Genomic DNA, 15348 nt, shown 5'->3' on the forward strand with positions numbered 1-15348 from the left:
AGCATGAGTTTTACAGCTGCAACAATTTTCGGTTCAAATTTTGTTGTGATAATGTCGTCTTAATTCGCATGCGTCTGATCTAGTGTGATGGCAAACAAATTATTCACAAGAAAACTTGATGTTTGTATGGACTCAGTACTCTACTCATAGACTCTTCGACAGCCCCCGACCGTTTTGGCACTTCTTGGGACCTAAGAACACCAAAAACAAGAGATTTAGCTGGGTTCCAGGAAAATTCCCCTTCAGAACTGAATTGGTATGCAGATGAATGCATAATTTGGCTTGTTTTTATTTCAGTCAATCCCAAGAAGGTGCTTCAACAACGTATAGGATTACTTGATCCCGTTTGATAAGGCTAACTACGTTGAATATATACGTGCAAACAGAGAAAAATCTTACTGGGATAATGCCCATACTTTTTCAAAGATAAAGTGGTGTACATCGGAGTAAATTTCTGAGCAAAGATGTGCGAAGATTCACCAATTAGTGTGTTGGTTTACACTGTGACCACTTGCATCCGGCTTAAATTTCGATCCAGTGTGCTGAGCTTGGTCGAAATTCACCGAAAAACACCCCAACTTAGAGTTGTATCGAAGGTTTGTTTGTCGACGCTAATTTGTTACGCATTTCTGTTAGCAGAAGGGACGTTTAACACATGACGGAGGATATCGCAGGTATGATTTTAACTATCACTGTCAGCTATCGCCTAGCTTGAAACGAATGGCAACCGGGAAACAATCGCTGCATCACGCTGATCAAAAATATTTCTGAAGGGGCCTCAGTGACACCGTTTTCGAAGCAATCATTCTCCGCTCAACGAGACTACATGGTACTGATTAATATCCGAACGGTAAGGTGCAACTTTTGAAATAGTCTCACTTTCGTTTCACATCAACTTTCTTTCCAGATACGAAACTAGGAATTTTCTACGCAATGATTTTTATACCTTCCTACTTTCTTCGTACTCATAGGCTATGGGAAAATGTCCACCTTTGAACGGAAGTCCAATCACTGAAAGAGAATCAAGAGGCCATAACGACCAGTTACTGCAGAAATGTGAAACTCAAAAGCAGAGCACCCAGCAGCGTAGTGGTAGTCTTATTGAATGGTGAGGAAACGTATGTGAAAGTCAATTACCAAGCTCAGCAAACAGATCAGCAGCCATCTGATTAACTACCACGGGAGAATGTTTTTTAGCTTGGCATGCATAGTAATCGTTGTGTCGCCCTACGATATACTCAGAAACAATGGGATCAGCAAAATTTGAAACTCGAAAATTGAAAGCTCAGAGACTGATGTACATAATTGATATCATCAGGCTGACAATTCAACAAGAGATTCTGCCCGAAAAGTGGGGGAAAAGGTAATTCATAGGCGCTGAGTGCGACCACAATGAGATCAAAAGGAATAAACAATAAACAAATGTCAAATGAACAGACAACGCGTCTCTGTGGTGATTTTTGTAGTTTTAGAGGAGCGACGTTAGCAACTAGTTGGCGATCTTGTGCTCGCTTTCTGGATGGTGAGAAAACTCATAGTCCAAATGTACAAAAGCACGTTCCACGTGTTCCACTCTCTCAAGCTTTTTCTGCAACGTTTCTCCAATATCGTGTGCTTCCTTCAGGCGCATCCCCATCGGCAAAACAATATCCACCTGAAGTAGGTAGAAAAAACATGTGGTGAATATAGGGAAGATGACGCCATAAAAACATACTTTGGATGAGTTTATCAAGCACATGAGAAGACAACTCTGTTTCACAGATGTACCACCCAATATGGTTAAGATGGTAGCAGCATTAGCGTGACTCTGCTACAAAAGCTGCAGCACCTCATGCTTTGGAAAGCGAATGGTATGTAAAATGGTTCGGGTCCTGAACTGCAAAACTGAGTATTGACGCTAATGTGGTGAATTGCTATGAAATAAATACACGTTGTATCTGACTCCTTGTTTCTTGGAGTTCAACCAAACCAGGAAAGTGGAAGGTGAGCAGACAAAGCGAAAAATTAGTTTGGCATGAAGAGGAAGTACTTTCGCAACGAGGGGACTTCACCTAATAAACAAGAGATTCAAGTCTCCCTTAGAAACCCAGTTGAGATGCAAATAAGTGTATTTATCAAGGCATTACATCCATTTTGTCTTTAAAAGACACGCGAATTTTACCAGAAATTGGTCGCCGTATCAGCTTGGTGGTTGTGATATCCTCCGGAGACGAACTCAATTAGGTTGGTATTTGTCCCAAGAGGAATGAAAACCGTACATTTACATATTGGAAGCGGATGACTGGTTTCAACTTCCAATGATAACCGCTTTTCTTTACCTGGACCTGGACAGACAATAATGAGAATGCAAGACAGAGGCGCTCGAACTAAAGTTCAGTCTTCAAAAGGCATTCTACGGAGCGTCACGTGCCTTATGAAGGCCTAGCGAAGGCTTCCAACAGAATGTACCACACGTAATAGAGCTAAGCCATATCGTCACCACTCCCGTTTCCCCCAACTTCATGATCGATAAAATCATGGAAAATCACTACCAATATCTGCGGATCCACAATTGTTCAGCTGCGACTACCTGACCACGCGGATGATAAGCGCTTACGAAATCGGAACTGCAGAAATGAAGGTAATACCACCTAACGCAACACTTCTAGTGTACGGAGACCCAAGACGGGTTACATCAATTGCCAGCAACCCTTACAATAGCATTGTAGCACTACAACAACTACTTGAACGAAGAGCTACTCATTCTTAAGCTCCATCGTGCTAACAAGATAAGCACATGATCCAGTAAACGCAACCAACGAGCTAAGACCTCAATATTTCGAAATATCTTCAACGTGCAATCGCTCGTCCCAACCGGTTGTTCACCAAAGAAACAAAGTGGGTACTGGGGTCACTTCATGGCTAATACGCAGGTCTAACCCATATAACGATGCTTGGGCTGTAGCCCGACGCAGTAACGCTACAACCCACTCTACATCGCTAATGATCCTCAGAGTATCTCAAATACCTGATGGAGCAGGTACGTGCTCAAGGAACATGCTATGGCCTATACCACTTCGAGTGAGGCCATAGGCCACCAGAATACGTCGATTTGTCCTCCAACCACGGCGAATCTCGCATTCACATTATTCACTGTTTCAGTAGGTCTCCGACGGGTCAAATATTGAGACAAAAGTCACAAGCGTGGTCCCGGAACAAAGCCCAAATTGATTCAGGATGTCGACGGCTGAGTTTTTCTCCCCAGCTTTATGGCTGACACAACTGAATCCTCTCTACCTGCCACTGAGATTAGTTGGACCGAACTTACCCCAAACTGGTAACACAAAGATAATGAGCGCCATTTGAGGATCATATCCCACAAAAGTACAAAGATGTAGATGATTCGGAGAAGTATGCACACTAGGCTCATCTGTCTTTTGCACCTGCGAATTGCATAGTGATTTTACTAGAATGGGTGAAAGAAAACCAAAATCACCTTTACAAACAAACCAGCCGGTAGTGACAATAACTTCACCCCATTCTATGAGGCTACTGAAAAAATAAATTACTTTCATCAACCGCTGACAACTAACGCACTGGCCTAGGATCGTATTTGTGGGATACTGGGGTGATAGCTAATAAACTATATAATCGCACAGCAGATATCGTTCACGTAACACATAAATTGCCATAAAGTGCGAATGACGGAATCTCAGGCGTTTGCATTATATGTTACGACTGTTTACCAAGAGCATTGTTTTACAGAAGATATCGTCTTTGGTGTCTGTCGTTTACATAACTGTGAAACTGAAACCATGACAATCGTAACCACTATACATGCTTGTGACTTACAGCTGAACTGAACTGTTGCAGGAAAAACGCTCAAGGAGAACAACTGAAATGGGAGGGATTCACCTCGACGAAGGAAAAACGGGCTTGCTCAACTAAACCCCAACTCACACAAATGGACCTCGGCCTCAGTAAGGCTAACATCAGGGTACGATCAACGCTTCATGACAGGTCTGAAGATTAAATCCGAACAAGAGAACTCCCTCAACCTAAGGACATGTGTTTTGCTTTCACCGACAGTTTGGCAATGAAATCGCGGGTATATGGAAAAACCGTTTAAAGTACGGTCAGCTTCGTTCTTCATGTCGTCGCTCATAGAAGTTGTATCAGGCATAGATAACAATAATCAACACAATTAATGAGTGAACTGATTTTGCGCAAACCACGAGCATCATTCAGCACATCATTCGTAGAATAAGAGGGGCACCAGTTATATCCATGAGTAACACAACTTCCAAATTAAGCACAGGGCCATTAATTCATTAACTGTAGCACTGAAACGTCCACAGTTAAGTTTCGTACCGTACAAACGCACCAATGAGATCGTACGAGCAAAGCGTGCGGAAAACCAAATTTTAAAAAAATCAGCAGAGAAATGCGTTGGTTGATGTGTTTAAAATTTAGTGTCCTTAGTCGAAAATCAGGATGCTGTAGTGTTTCGTACACCTTGCTGTGGTCTTCTTCCTTTGGAGGGACAGACCAAGATACACCTCTTCAAAAAGCCCACCTTCCTAAGATAGTCGCTTCTAAGGAGTTTTAAGTGGATCGGGTCTTTGCGATTTCATCTTCAGAAGGGTCTCTCCTTGTAGCAGTCTGTCCATCGGGGTCCACAGTAGTGATACACGACAGATATGATTTTTCAGCTTTGCAGGAACTTTGGACGTTTAGTTTTCTACATTCTGCCGAGGTCCCACTGGTCAACAGAACAGCTAATTTTTCTTCCTCGGTAAACGTCCCTGCCAAAATACGGTTGCACTCCTCCGCAGGGCAGAGACCAACTAAGTGTAATATTTTGTAATGAAGTCTTGTATGACAGACTCAATTGTCGAACGGACATTCAGAGACCAATAAACTGTTCTTTTGAAGGGTGTTGACTAACTTCCGCAGCATCGATGTAGTGCAACGTGAGACCTTGTGAAACGAATTTTTTGATACCTAAGTACTCAACAGTATATCCACGATGATGGATTACGATTTTAGTTTATGAACACTGGCGTTGATGGGGGCTCCCTGGGGATCTGCATCTGCCGATGTATGTTTGTTTCCTATCCAATATGCCTGTTCCATTCTGTAGAGCTAAGCTCACAAAGGAACACACTCGGTTGGCCTATTGAGACCTTTATTTACTTGAATACCTGTCCAGAGGATATTAGTTTGTTTGAAACCCTCATGTGGTATTCAGAGAAGGATAACTGCTGCAATTATGTACCCAGAGATAAAAATCACGCCAGTTGCCTCCTGGTTAGCTCGAAATGAGACCTAACTGTCACGAGGTTATTCGGGGTTGGTGTCTTCGTGTAAAAGCCCAAGAAACAGGGCTGAAACGGTCCTACTCCGGGAATTTGTGGTTTTTGGATTTAGCCTGTTGAGGAACACTACTGTGTTTCATGAACTACAAAAAATCTGCGAAACACAGATGAGAAAAGAGTTTGAAAAAGTCATTCAGTCTCTATCCGCAGTGCATATTGAATATTTCTGTGAGCTTACCTCTACAAGAAAATGTGAGCCGAAATGGAAAGCCCGGATAGTATCCAACCGTTCAATCGCTGCGTGGTGGTTCAGACTGACAAAAGCGATTTTCTGAATAAATCTGGGATCTGCTGTGTGTCCAGCCAGGTTGCGGGTTTGTTCTGCCGATAAAAAGGAGTAGACCGTGGTTGATTGAGACGAAAAAAGGTAACGTGTAACAGCACACAAACAATCTGTTAGGTGAAATAGCCTTACAAAGTATTACTGATGTTTACAACAGTTAGTCATATCGAAGACAAATTTGAGAGGAGGACGCTCATCACTTAGGAACATTCTGGACGGTTCTAACGTAACACAACTCCCCTGACAAAACATTCGCGTTACGCTATCTAGCTACCGTGAATTGTAGCCCATGAATTAAATTCATTCTGACCAATGGACAATTCGGGGTTTTCAACTGAGAGTGGATACAACTGCTCATACGGATGGTCCATAACTCGGCACGAATAGCACAGACAGCATAATAAAGCATTGACAACAGCAGCGCTGTCTGGAGAACTGCAATCTATCTGAAGGACAGGCATTGTTGTACGGGCAGACAAAATTTCAAGGATTTTCGCATGAGAACTTGTAATTGTAGTCAAGTACCAAATGTCTTAATGCGATACGTTCTATGCCGGATGCATTTCACCGGGACAATGTAAGGAACTGGGTTATGTTCTGATACGCACTCGCTACCAAGGCGTAGATGGTAAATACTGTGTGGAGCAAACGAACATGTAAGATCACATCGGACGATCTGATACTGTCTTCTTGAAACGGGCAGGAACTCGTACTACGGATTACCATCATGGGCCGCATTGAAAGGTAGCGGAGTGATCAATACAAGCTTTTGTCAATGATTTGGCGTCAAAAGGACAACAATCTAATTTAAGCAAAAAAACTCCGTACAACAACAGAATTTCAATATGAGCGTGCTAACGTTGAATGACAAAGAAGATGACTATTTGCAACAGGCTGGGTAAATCACCTCAACGTGCGAACGTACATTTCGCCTGCCAGTCCTTTCCGAATAAGTTAATATGTTTGATAATGCAGTTATAATGCAATCACGTTCGGATAACCCCACGTAGGAATGAACATCTATCACTATGCAACAGTTTTGGAACTTCAGACTCTTCCGAACATCTGTGCGTAGTTGATAGGAGACAAACAGTTTGCAAGGAGCCGAATATAGTTCTGTTTGCTAGCTGGTGATTCCGATTTAAACCCAATGGAGCTCGGCAAGTCTAATTGGATATTACAAAGGGGCTGAATTGATTTACAGAATCCAACTCTGACATGAATGGAAGATAGAGCCACCCAATCACGTCCCAAATTTGACACAGGTATGCAAGTCGCGAAGAGTCTATCAAAATGTACTTAAATGAGTTACACAATATTCTGATAACCAAGATGTATCGCAAGGAACCGACCTGTCCGCATGGATATAGTACCGCGAGCGGAGACTTTTGAGGAATTATTAGTTATGCCTGATCCTTTCTTGAAAGGACGTGTTGAAACAGTGACTATCTCTGTATTTTATAAATTCGACGTTTTCAGTGGCACTGAAATAGAAATTAGATTTGCATTCCCATGCTACACATGTGCCGTAATGCGCATTGGCTTCCCTGTGGGATGCGAAAGTACACTTGTGAACAGTTGGACAAAACAGGAATTTCGGAAACTTGCGAGTGATGTGAGCATGAAAATCTCGGGTGTCTTGTGCGCTTCAACTTCATTCAGAATTGCGGTGACTATATGAGTGCTGTACGACAAGTTATTTCTAAGATCGCGCGATTTTTTATACGATTTTATCGGCGTTCAATCGAGCCTAAAATATTAGGGATGAATCGATATGCGTATTTTGTTCATTCATCCACCAAGCAAAAGACGGGTGAATGTGGTGCAGATGTTCACCTCAGCACATTTTGCTACAAGGTCCACCTACGAACTGAGCGCAAGAAGGCAAGAAGGCCTATGAAGGTAACTATGAAAAAACCTCGCTAATACCGATGTACCACAGACGTTTCGCACTTAAGGCCAATGTGGTGAGTTGATGAAACAGAAACTCATGAAAATTTTAAAACGCACAATGCTTGTTGCTAAACGATGCATTACCATTAAACATCTCATATTAAGATAAGTTCTTAACGACCAACTGTTTCCTCAAGCCCAGTGAGTTAATAAGTTTGTTTGCCCTCTATGGAGCAAGCCGCGTTGTCAGAACAACAAAGAGGGCGCCTGAATTCAAAACCCAGTTGGATTCTGATAGGCTAAGATGAGAAGGGTCGAAAGAATGAGCGTGAGGGAATATGACTGGCCCCAAGTGCAGGAAGAATCCAGGAAGTTGGAAAAACGCTATTCATACGCAGTCCCTAGCTTCCAGACATGGGTGTCGGTACATCGTCGGGATTCTGAAACGTGATAAGGACCGGTAATTCCACTTCTTCCTGATATTCCCTGCCCGGGACGCAAAATATAATTATGGCTGAAGTTCTTTACCCTAACCCTCACTCCAATGGCGAATGGTTTCCATTTCCGAGTATGATGTTCTCAACGTCGAGTTTCATTCTTTTATCACCTAAGTAATAGTGTTCAATTCTAAATACACGCACCCTCCGCATGATAACACTCTTGTATGCTGACCCGGCAGATACCTGAGTTAACGACGGTAAACCAAGTCAAATGAGGCTACCTGTATTGTGGAATGTTTCATTGATCTGTAAGAGAACATCACATCTGGAGAATCCTCATTTCATCGCTGATTTTAGGGCGTCTTTCATTTAGGCGGTCATGTTTTTCGGCCAACCCACAGGACTGAAGAGGATATGGGGATGCACAGACTTGAAGGATATCCAAACGGTCAAATCTACGGGGTTCGGTTTAGGGAACTTGATCTTTCATCACTGGGTAAGGAAAGCGAAAATAGCCACTACACTATCAAGAAAAACACTCCCAAAACACTTCTAGCGGTTTGTTCTGCTGTTGGTACGGCTTATCCCAGCGCCGTCATTACAACAATGTGTCGTCTCCTCAAAGTCTGCTTGTCTTGTTGCGTGTCCAAGAATTGCCTACCTGACGACGTTAGTTGTTTCACAGGTAGTGCATTACTCCGAATCTTTTCGAACTTTGGGCGTGATAAGGTCGGTGGCACCTCGTTGCTTCGAGCCCCGACGTGTATTATGGTGAAATTGTATTTTCGGAGGCAGTAAACTCGTCACACCAGCCACCCTCGTTGTGCTTCGCAGTTATTAGCCGGGTTAACAGTTTGTGGCCGGTGAAGATATCCAAGTTGGTGGCCAGTAAACACTCTCCATTTATCCTGAACATATGCGCTCACTGAGCGCACCCTCTCACTTGTCGAGTATTTCATTCTTTCTTGTCAACAAGTGGCTTAAACATTCGACCACACCGAGTGTTTATGAGGACGGACGGACGGCCCCCACCCAAATTTGAATACGTTCTGTGCAGGTCCCAGCACCAAGATTGACCGTTTTTCTCCCTTGCATCACACTCAGCCACAGCTTCTGTACGTCCGAGTTCAGTCACAACCCTAATCACTTCGAAGTCTGTTTTCAAACCCGGAAAGCATGTCTATCTAGCTGCCTTCATTGTTTGCACACCGAAACAAGCAGGTCAACAGGTGGATTTTGCTAGTACGCTGGATCTCCTCTACATTAATGTATATTGTCTGTCAGAAACAAGGATGCAAATACTGTGGTCGAACTGACTACCCCCTAGCTTTGCTCCAAGTTTCGGCTCACCTCGGGTGATGCAGAGGCCGCTGCAGCTGGATATGCTGGGGCGCGTGTTGTATTGCGCGACCAAGCGAAAGCGTCTCTGCTTGACTGAATACCTGTTAATAGTCTCCTCTGCGCGGTTCGTTTGGCAAAATCCTGAAAAAATCTAGAGGAAGTGAGGTCTATCGCACCTTGTTTTGTGTGTCTGCTTACGCCCCAACTGACTGTAGCTCTGAATCTGCCAAGGACAGTTTCTATGACGCTCCACGTGCCCTTCTACAACAGGCTAAAAGCTCAGATATCGTTGTGGTTGCTGGTGATATGAACGCCCAGGTAGGTTGACTAAGCGCTGCTGAAACCCGGGTAGGTGGTCATCTGGGGTTGGACACGAGACGCACGGACAACGGAGACCGGCTACTTCAGATGTGTGCCGATCACAGACTGTTGCTTTCCAGTACGAACTTCCGGAAGTGAAAATCGCTTGAAAATAGGGTGCCCACCAAAAACCAGCCCCGATTCCACATCACCGTCAGCTATCGATGGCGAGGTGTGATCACCGCCTGCCGCTCCTTCTGGAATACCATCGTGGACTCCACCCATGCACCTGTATGCTTTTCTTTGCGCTTTTCAGGTGTACGCAAATCGCCCACAACTCACTTGGCCATTGAGAAGGTAGTGTACCCACAAGTGAAACGAAATTACTGGATCCAGCTCCTCAAACGCTTGTCAGATGGTACGACGTCGGAAATAAACGGCCATTGGGGAAAAAATCTCAAGCGCTACTCCAAACCGGGACCTCATTCAATCATTGGATCTCTGATATGATCGTGTCTTTGCTGAAGACCCGGCGACAGATTCCTCCTGGACGCAATCACAACTCCGCCCGACGCTAGATGAACCTGAGTATACGTGCAGACCGAGAAGCTTGGTGGACTCGAAAGGCCAAAAACTGGAAGAATGGAAGAATGTTGTAAACGTTCGCAAGCTGATCCACTTGATTCGTTCGCTCGGAAAACTCTTGTCAGAGAAATAAACGGGCCGAAACGGCTCCCTGATATGCAGCAAGGCAAAATGTTTGGACCACTTGGAACAGTACTTCGAACAACAATTCAGCTGTCCACCTCCGTGGGTCCCCGTGACCCCGTCTGTCTGTCTGGAGACGTTGCAAGAAATGGCGGCTAATCGATATCATTGGCGTTCGTGCTGTCAGTTTCTCTCCAGATTGTCTGATTGAGCGGTTGAAGGTGTAGGCACCTCAGAATGCTTGACATAGGTCAGCACTAGGTTTCCTTCCCCACCCACTCTTTTTCTCTTCTTTTTACTGTAGGGCTTTTAATACATATATATGTATATATATGTATATATATATATGATGGATGATGATGATCAGCTGGCCACCTGTTATCTTTAATCCAGAATCCTGGCCTTCAACAGAAAGGTGAACCGTGAATACTGAGCCGCCTTTAGTCTCAAAAGTGTCCGAGTTTATTCCCCTATTCAAGCGTCATCGTGCTGCTGGTCCTAACAATCTTCCACCTGCTCATCTCAAGGAAGGCGGTGAACTCCTCAGCCAACACCTGTCTGGTCTATTCAGAGAAAGAGACCGTCCCAAACAACTGGAGTGAATCGACAGTAGTGCCCATTTTCAAAAAGGGTAATCGCAGTGAATGTAGTAACCAGTGTTAGTTAGTACGGCGAGCTCTCCAAAAGCTGTCCTACAAAACGTGGTGTGCGACAAAGATGTCCACTCTCCCCATTCTTGTTCAACTTGATCATTGATAAAATGAGGTGAACGCTGGAAGGTCTTCAAAACCCCGGTGTTCAAATTGTTGCTGGTGGGAGTCCTGTCGATCTAGAATACGCAGATGACATCGCCTTCATCTTTGAAGATCAAGGCGAAGCACAAGCCCTGTTGAATAGACTGGCCACCATCACACCATCTTTTGGGATGCACCTTGCACAAAGTGCAAAGTCATGCTTCAGAGCGTGTAGTCTCTGAGCATATCCCATATTCGAGGAGAATCACTGGAGATTGTGGACGGAAGTGTGTCCGATGAAGTCAGTGCAACAATATCAAAGGCTCCAATCACATTTGCGAATTTGCGTCACTTGTGGCGTCAAAAGGACATCGTACTAGGGATCGTGTATACCAGGCTACAATAAGGGCTGTGTTTGTACGGGTGCAAGACATGGCCTCTTCCGACAGATGGTGTGGGGCGTCTTCAGAAGCGTGACTGGCTTCGGATGGGATCAGCGTTTTAGTGACGAGGTGATTAGAAAATGGGTGTTTGGTTGAGCGGCAGGTACTTCCATCCGAGTAAACATTCAGCACCACCGACCACTATGGCTGGGACACGTGCTCCCCATGTCGAAACACCGTCTACGGAGACGAATGTTGTTCTCCGTACCTCCTTCAGAATGGCGCAAACCGCGATGTAGACGACGCATGACTTGGCGGAGGGGCATGAAAGAGATCACGAAGAGTTTGGGTGTAGTTGGTGTTGTAAATCTTCCAGGATGGGGTCCCCGTTACCCCATCCGTGCTTGGCTGGAGACGTTGCAAGAAATGGAGAGTAATCGTTGTCATCAGTTTCTTTCCAGATTGTCTGATTGAGCACTTGGAGGTTTATGCACCTCAGAATACTTGACATAGGCCAGCACTAAGCCGCCTCTCTCGCCCTCTTCCTCTTCTTTTCAGTCAAGGGCTTTAAATATAATTAGACGAACCTCATGGTTGTACGGTAGTGAAGCATCAGTGTTAAAATTGACGTTGCTGTCTTTGATCATGATGATAATCTCCGGTAGTGGTTGCATCCCTTCTGTTCCAACTAGATGTCTCCAGCAACCCGACACCTTTTAACTGTGGAGTCCGAGACCTGCTTCATCAGTTCGCCGCAGAACTCTTCTAAGCCTCGTCCAAAGCCCGTTATTTGTCTCTGGGTACACTACTATGTGGTCCCCATATATACCTTCCTTCAAGCTTATCCAATATCCACAACAAAAGGCTTTGGAAAGTTACTGGAGCACTGCAAAAATCGAAAGGCATTCGGAGGAACCCGTACTTCAAACCCCTTAAACAGAATGTCGTTTTGCGCTTGTCGCCCTTGGCCATCGGCAGCTACCAATATCCTGAACGCAAGTCTATCGATGAGACGACTCGAGCCTAATGAAGGAGAGTAAATATAACACTGGCTAAAGACACTGGAAATTCGTCCTTGATTCTAACGCTGTTAAATGCTTCGGGGTCGATAGAAGTTGAACGTAGACGGAAGACTGTTAACGCGTAAGGCCTTTGTGTCTTCTGAACGCTTCCTTCTGCTGTCATCACGTGCGGTTGCTGCTCCACCTCAGCGAGCAGATTTCGCGGGATTCTCCTAGTGACTGCCCGAAAATAGATCTTGAACGGAGACCAGCGGTGTGCCCCGTTTTGTCACCAAGCCTGTGGTCGTTGGACCTTGAAGGAAACAAATAGTCCACTAAACATTGTTGTATACATACCACAGTATACCAAATGACATCAGTCGGCTGACAGTTATCATTTGGCCTAGCTGCCGCATGGAGCACTTTCGAAAGCTCTCCGCGTTTGACCATAGATGCTTCTGAAGCATTGCGCGAGTCAAGTGGGAACACTGAGTCGGTAATGTCAAAGTACGCCAGATGGTTTTCGAAAAAGCTCATTCTCCATTGACAGCTCAACTGGCCACACTCTACAGGTTACGCTGGTTGAGACATGTGTATCGTATGCTAGAGGACTTGTTTTGGATGGAGGAGACCCAGTGGCAGTCGGTCCATGATCCGGATTACCAGACCTTACCAGTCAACTGAGTCGCGTTGATAAATGCCGTCCTTCCGGATGAAGACCATGGGACATGAGAACTCAGTGGTTAGTGTGGCACTGCATTGGGGCTATCGTCTTCACTGCGTAACTGTCAAACAGTCACACCGGACAAATAGAACCCACCGATGTCAACGAACTGACTAGGCCATCACCTTCAATTTGTGGCCATCAGTCCCTTATTCTCCTTATCCTTGGTGAACAAAACTGCAGCAGCTGAAACCAATGCATTTCGATGCACGGCTTGTGAACTGAAAAACTGAATGCCTGGCTTAGTTTAGCCGCCTCGGTTGAGGTTGGCTTTCCATTAGGATCAGTGTTATTTGACAGACTGATTCCTGGCCTCAGTCGCAAAGGGACATTTATCCCTAGAATTGTCCACTTTACGTTAACTCCTATTTGAACTAGCAATCGTTATTCCCGTCTCACTATAAACAAAAATAGGAGACAAAACGCTTGCCCGAATGAAACTGAGTAAAGTAGTCAACTCCGTGGCAAGCCTAGTGTCACTGCTGGTTCTATTTTGAACTGTATAAGGAGTCTCCGATGTAATATGAACTTCAGGTGTACAATTTCTTCTATAACTTTCTTTATTTTTACTTTCAAGTTAATGCAGTCCATGCGATTAACTGGAGTGGCTCGGAAGCATTGCTACAGGCCCGATATCGGCCTCTACACTAACTGCTGTGGCCACACGTGCTCTATACTGTAGATTACTCGGTAGGCTCTGTGGACCGGTTATGAACCAACTTTTCTTCCGTGACGTCACCCTTGAAGGGCAGTCCCAGATGGGCGATACGGTAGAAGCTCGTAATCCATTATCGGGATCCTTTCTGGTTTGAAGCAGGTAGCATAAAATAAGTCCATCGCCCTCTGCCTGTCTTGTTCCTTAGTGGATTACACAATCAAAAAAATAATAAATCGTTCAGCTGCAGCACCCTTTCGGTGCCTAACTGCCATGCCACCCGAAGGAAGCACGAAGACTAGGATACTGCCAGGTTGCCCAAGCCTAGACAGTGGAAAGCGAGTGGTGGAAGTCGGGTTCGAACCACGGACCTTCCGGTCAGTAAATTCGCGCTCTAACCACCTGGGCCATCTCGCCCCACACACAATCAGAGCACCACGCACGCCTGCCAACGATGCTACATCTTGTGGTCGTCTTACAAGTATAAAAGCTGCCCTACCAGCAGTATTCCCGATGCAGTCAAGATGTGTGCGTTTCTTTCCGGTCCATTACATCTTGCAAACGCCTTGAAGTCAGCCAACCGGGTCCTGACATCTTCGTCGGCGAACCAGGGTAGATCACGACAGCTTCAACTTCAATCAATCCGTCAACGGATCTAATGTAGCGAGAAACGAGAAGAGTGTTTATTTACACACACATTCTAGCTCTCTTAAGCGACTGTTTATAGACCGTCTGGATTCGGAACCGTGACGCGATCCCGCCGGTAATAATTGCCCCGGTGACGATATCTGAATCACGAAGAACCAGGAAATCGTTCAGCCATACGCACTATTTTTGCCATGAGATATATACCAATCATTGGCACGATTTCAAGAACGCGGGTTAAAGGTCAAAAAGAAAAATAATGTGGTCAGATGGAGCTACCAACTATTACTCAGTTAACTACATTCCTATTACAGTACCAGACCATGTATCCGACAAATGGTTGGAAGAGCACTCACACACCTGCACCGATTTGATACCAGGAGTACAGGATGTAAAATCCAATAAGGATGGCTCCAACCGGATCCAGGTACTTTAGATCTCGAAATCGTTCTAAAATGAGAAAAATAACTGAAAATTGCTCAATACATGTAACCGGGAATGAAAATATAATCCGAAAAATGAGCTGTCAAGACAAAAAGAGTTTCCGCACTGATAAGCGTACGATTAGCTCCATTGGAACCATCCAGATGTAAGGAATTATAATTCACCACACACATAAATTATGAACTTATAGGGATTTCAGCGGAGCAATGGAGACTTTGTCCCGATACCGAAAACTTGATGGAAGGGTTTCCTGATGACGATAGATCCCAACTTAAATCCAAACAGCAGGTAAAGTTTCCCATCTATTGTGAGTACTCAGTAGAAACTGCCAAAAGGAGCGCACGCCTCAACGCGGTTTGGCGGTTTGTGCACATCCGTGACCTATCATGCTACACCGTCTCAGGGACATCGGAAGGGGCTCGTGTACTAGGCTCGAGAGC

At 44.9% G+C, this 15348-nt stretch overlaps 1 protein-coding gene across 1 annotated transcript in view; it reads right to left on the reverse strand.

Annotated features, from left to right (window-relative positions):
• Positions 1-1023: 1023 nt before the first annotated feature.
• Positions 1024-15348, reverse strand: part of T265_11631 (hypothetical protein) — a gene marked incomplete at both ends in the record, with an annotated part of 20908 nt that continues 6583 nt past the window's right edge. Inside the window, 3 exons of the mRNA XM_009178336.1 lie at positions 1024-1654; positions 5536-5678; positions 14825-14932. Coding sequence (XP_009176600.1) covers positions 1490-1654; positions 5536-5678; positions 14825-14932 — 416 coding nt within the window. The remainder of the gene's footprint in view (positions 1655-5535; positions 5679-14824; positions 14933-15348) is intronic.

This window comes from Opisthorchis viverrini (assembly GCF_000715545.1).
Source record: "Opisthorchis viverrini unplaced genomic scaffold opera_v5_548, whole genome shotgun sequence".
Classification (NCBI taxonomy): domain Eukaryota; kingdom Metazoa; phylum Platyhelminthes; class Trematoda; order Opisthorchiida; family Opisthorchiidae; genus Opisthorchis; species Opisthorchis viverrini.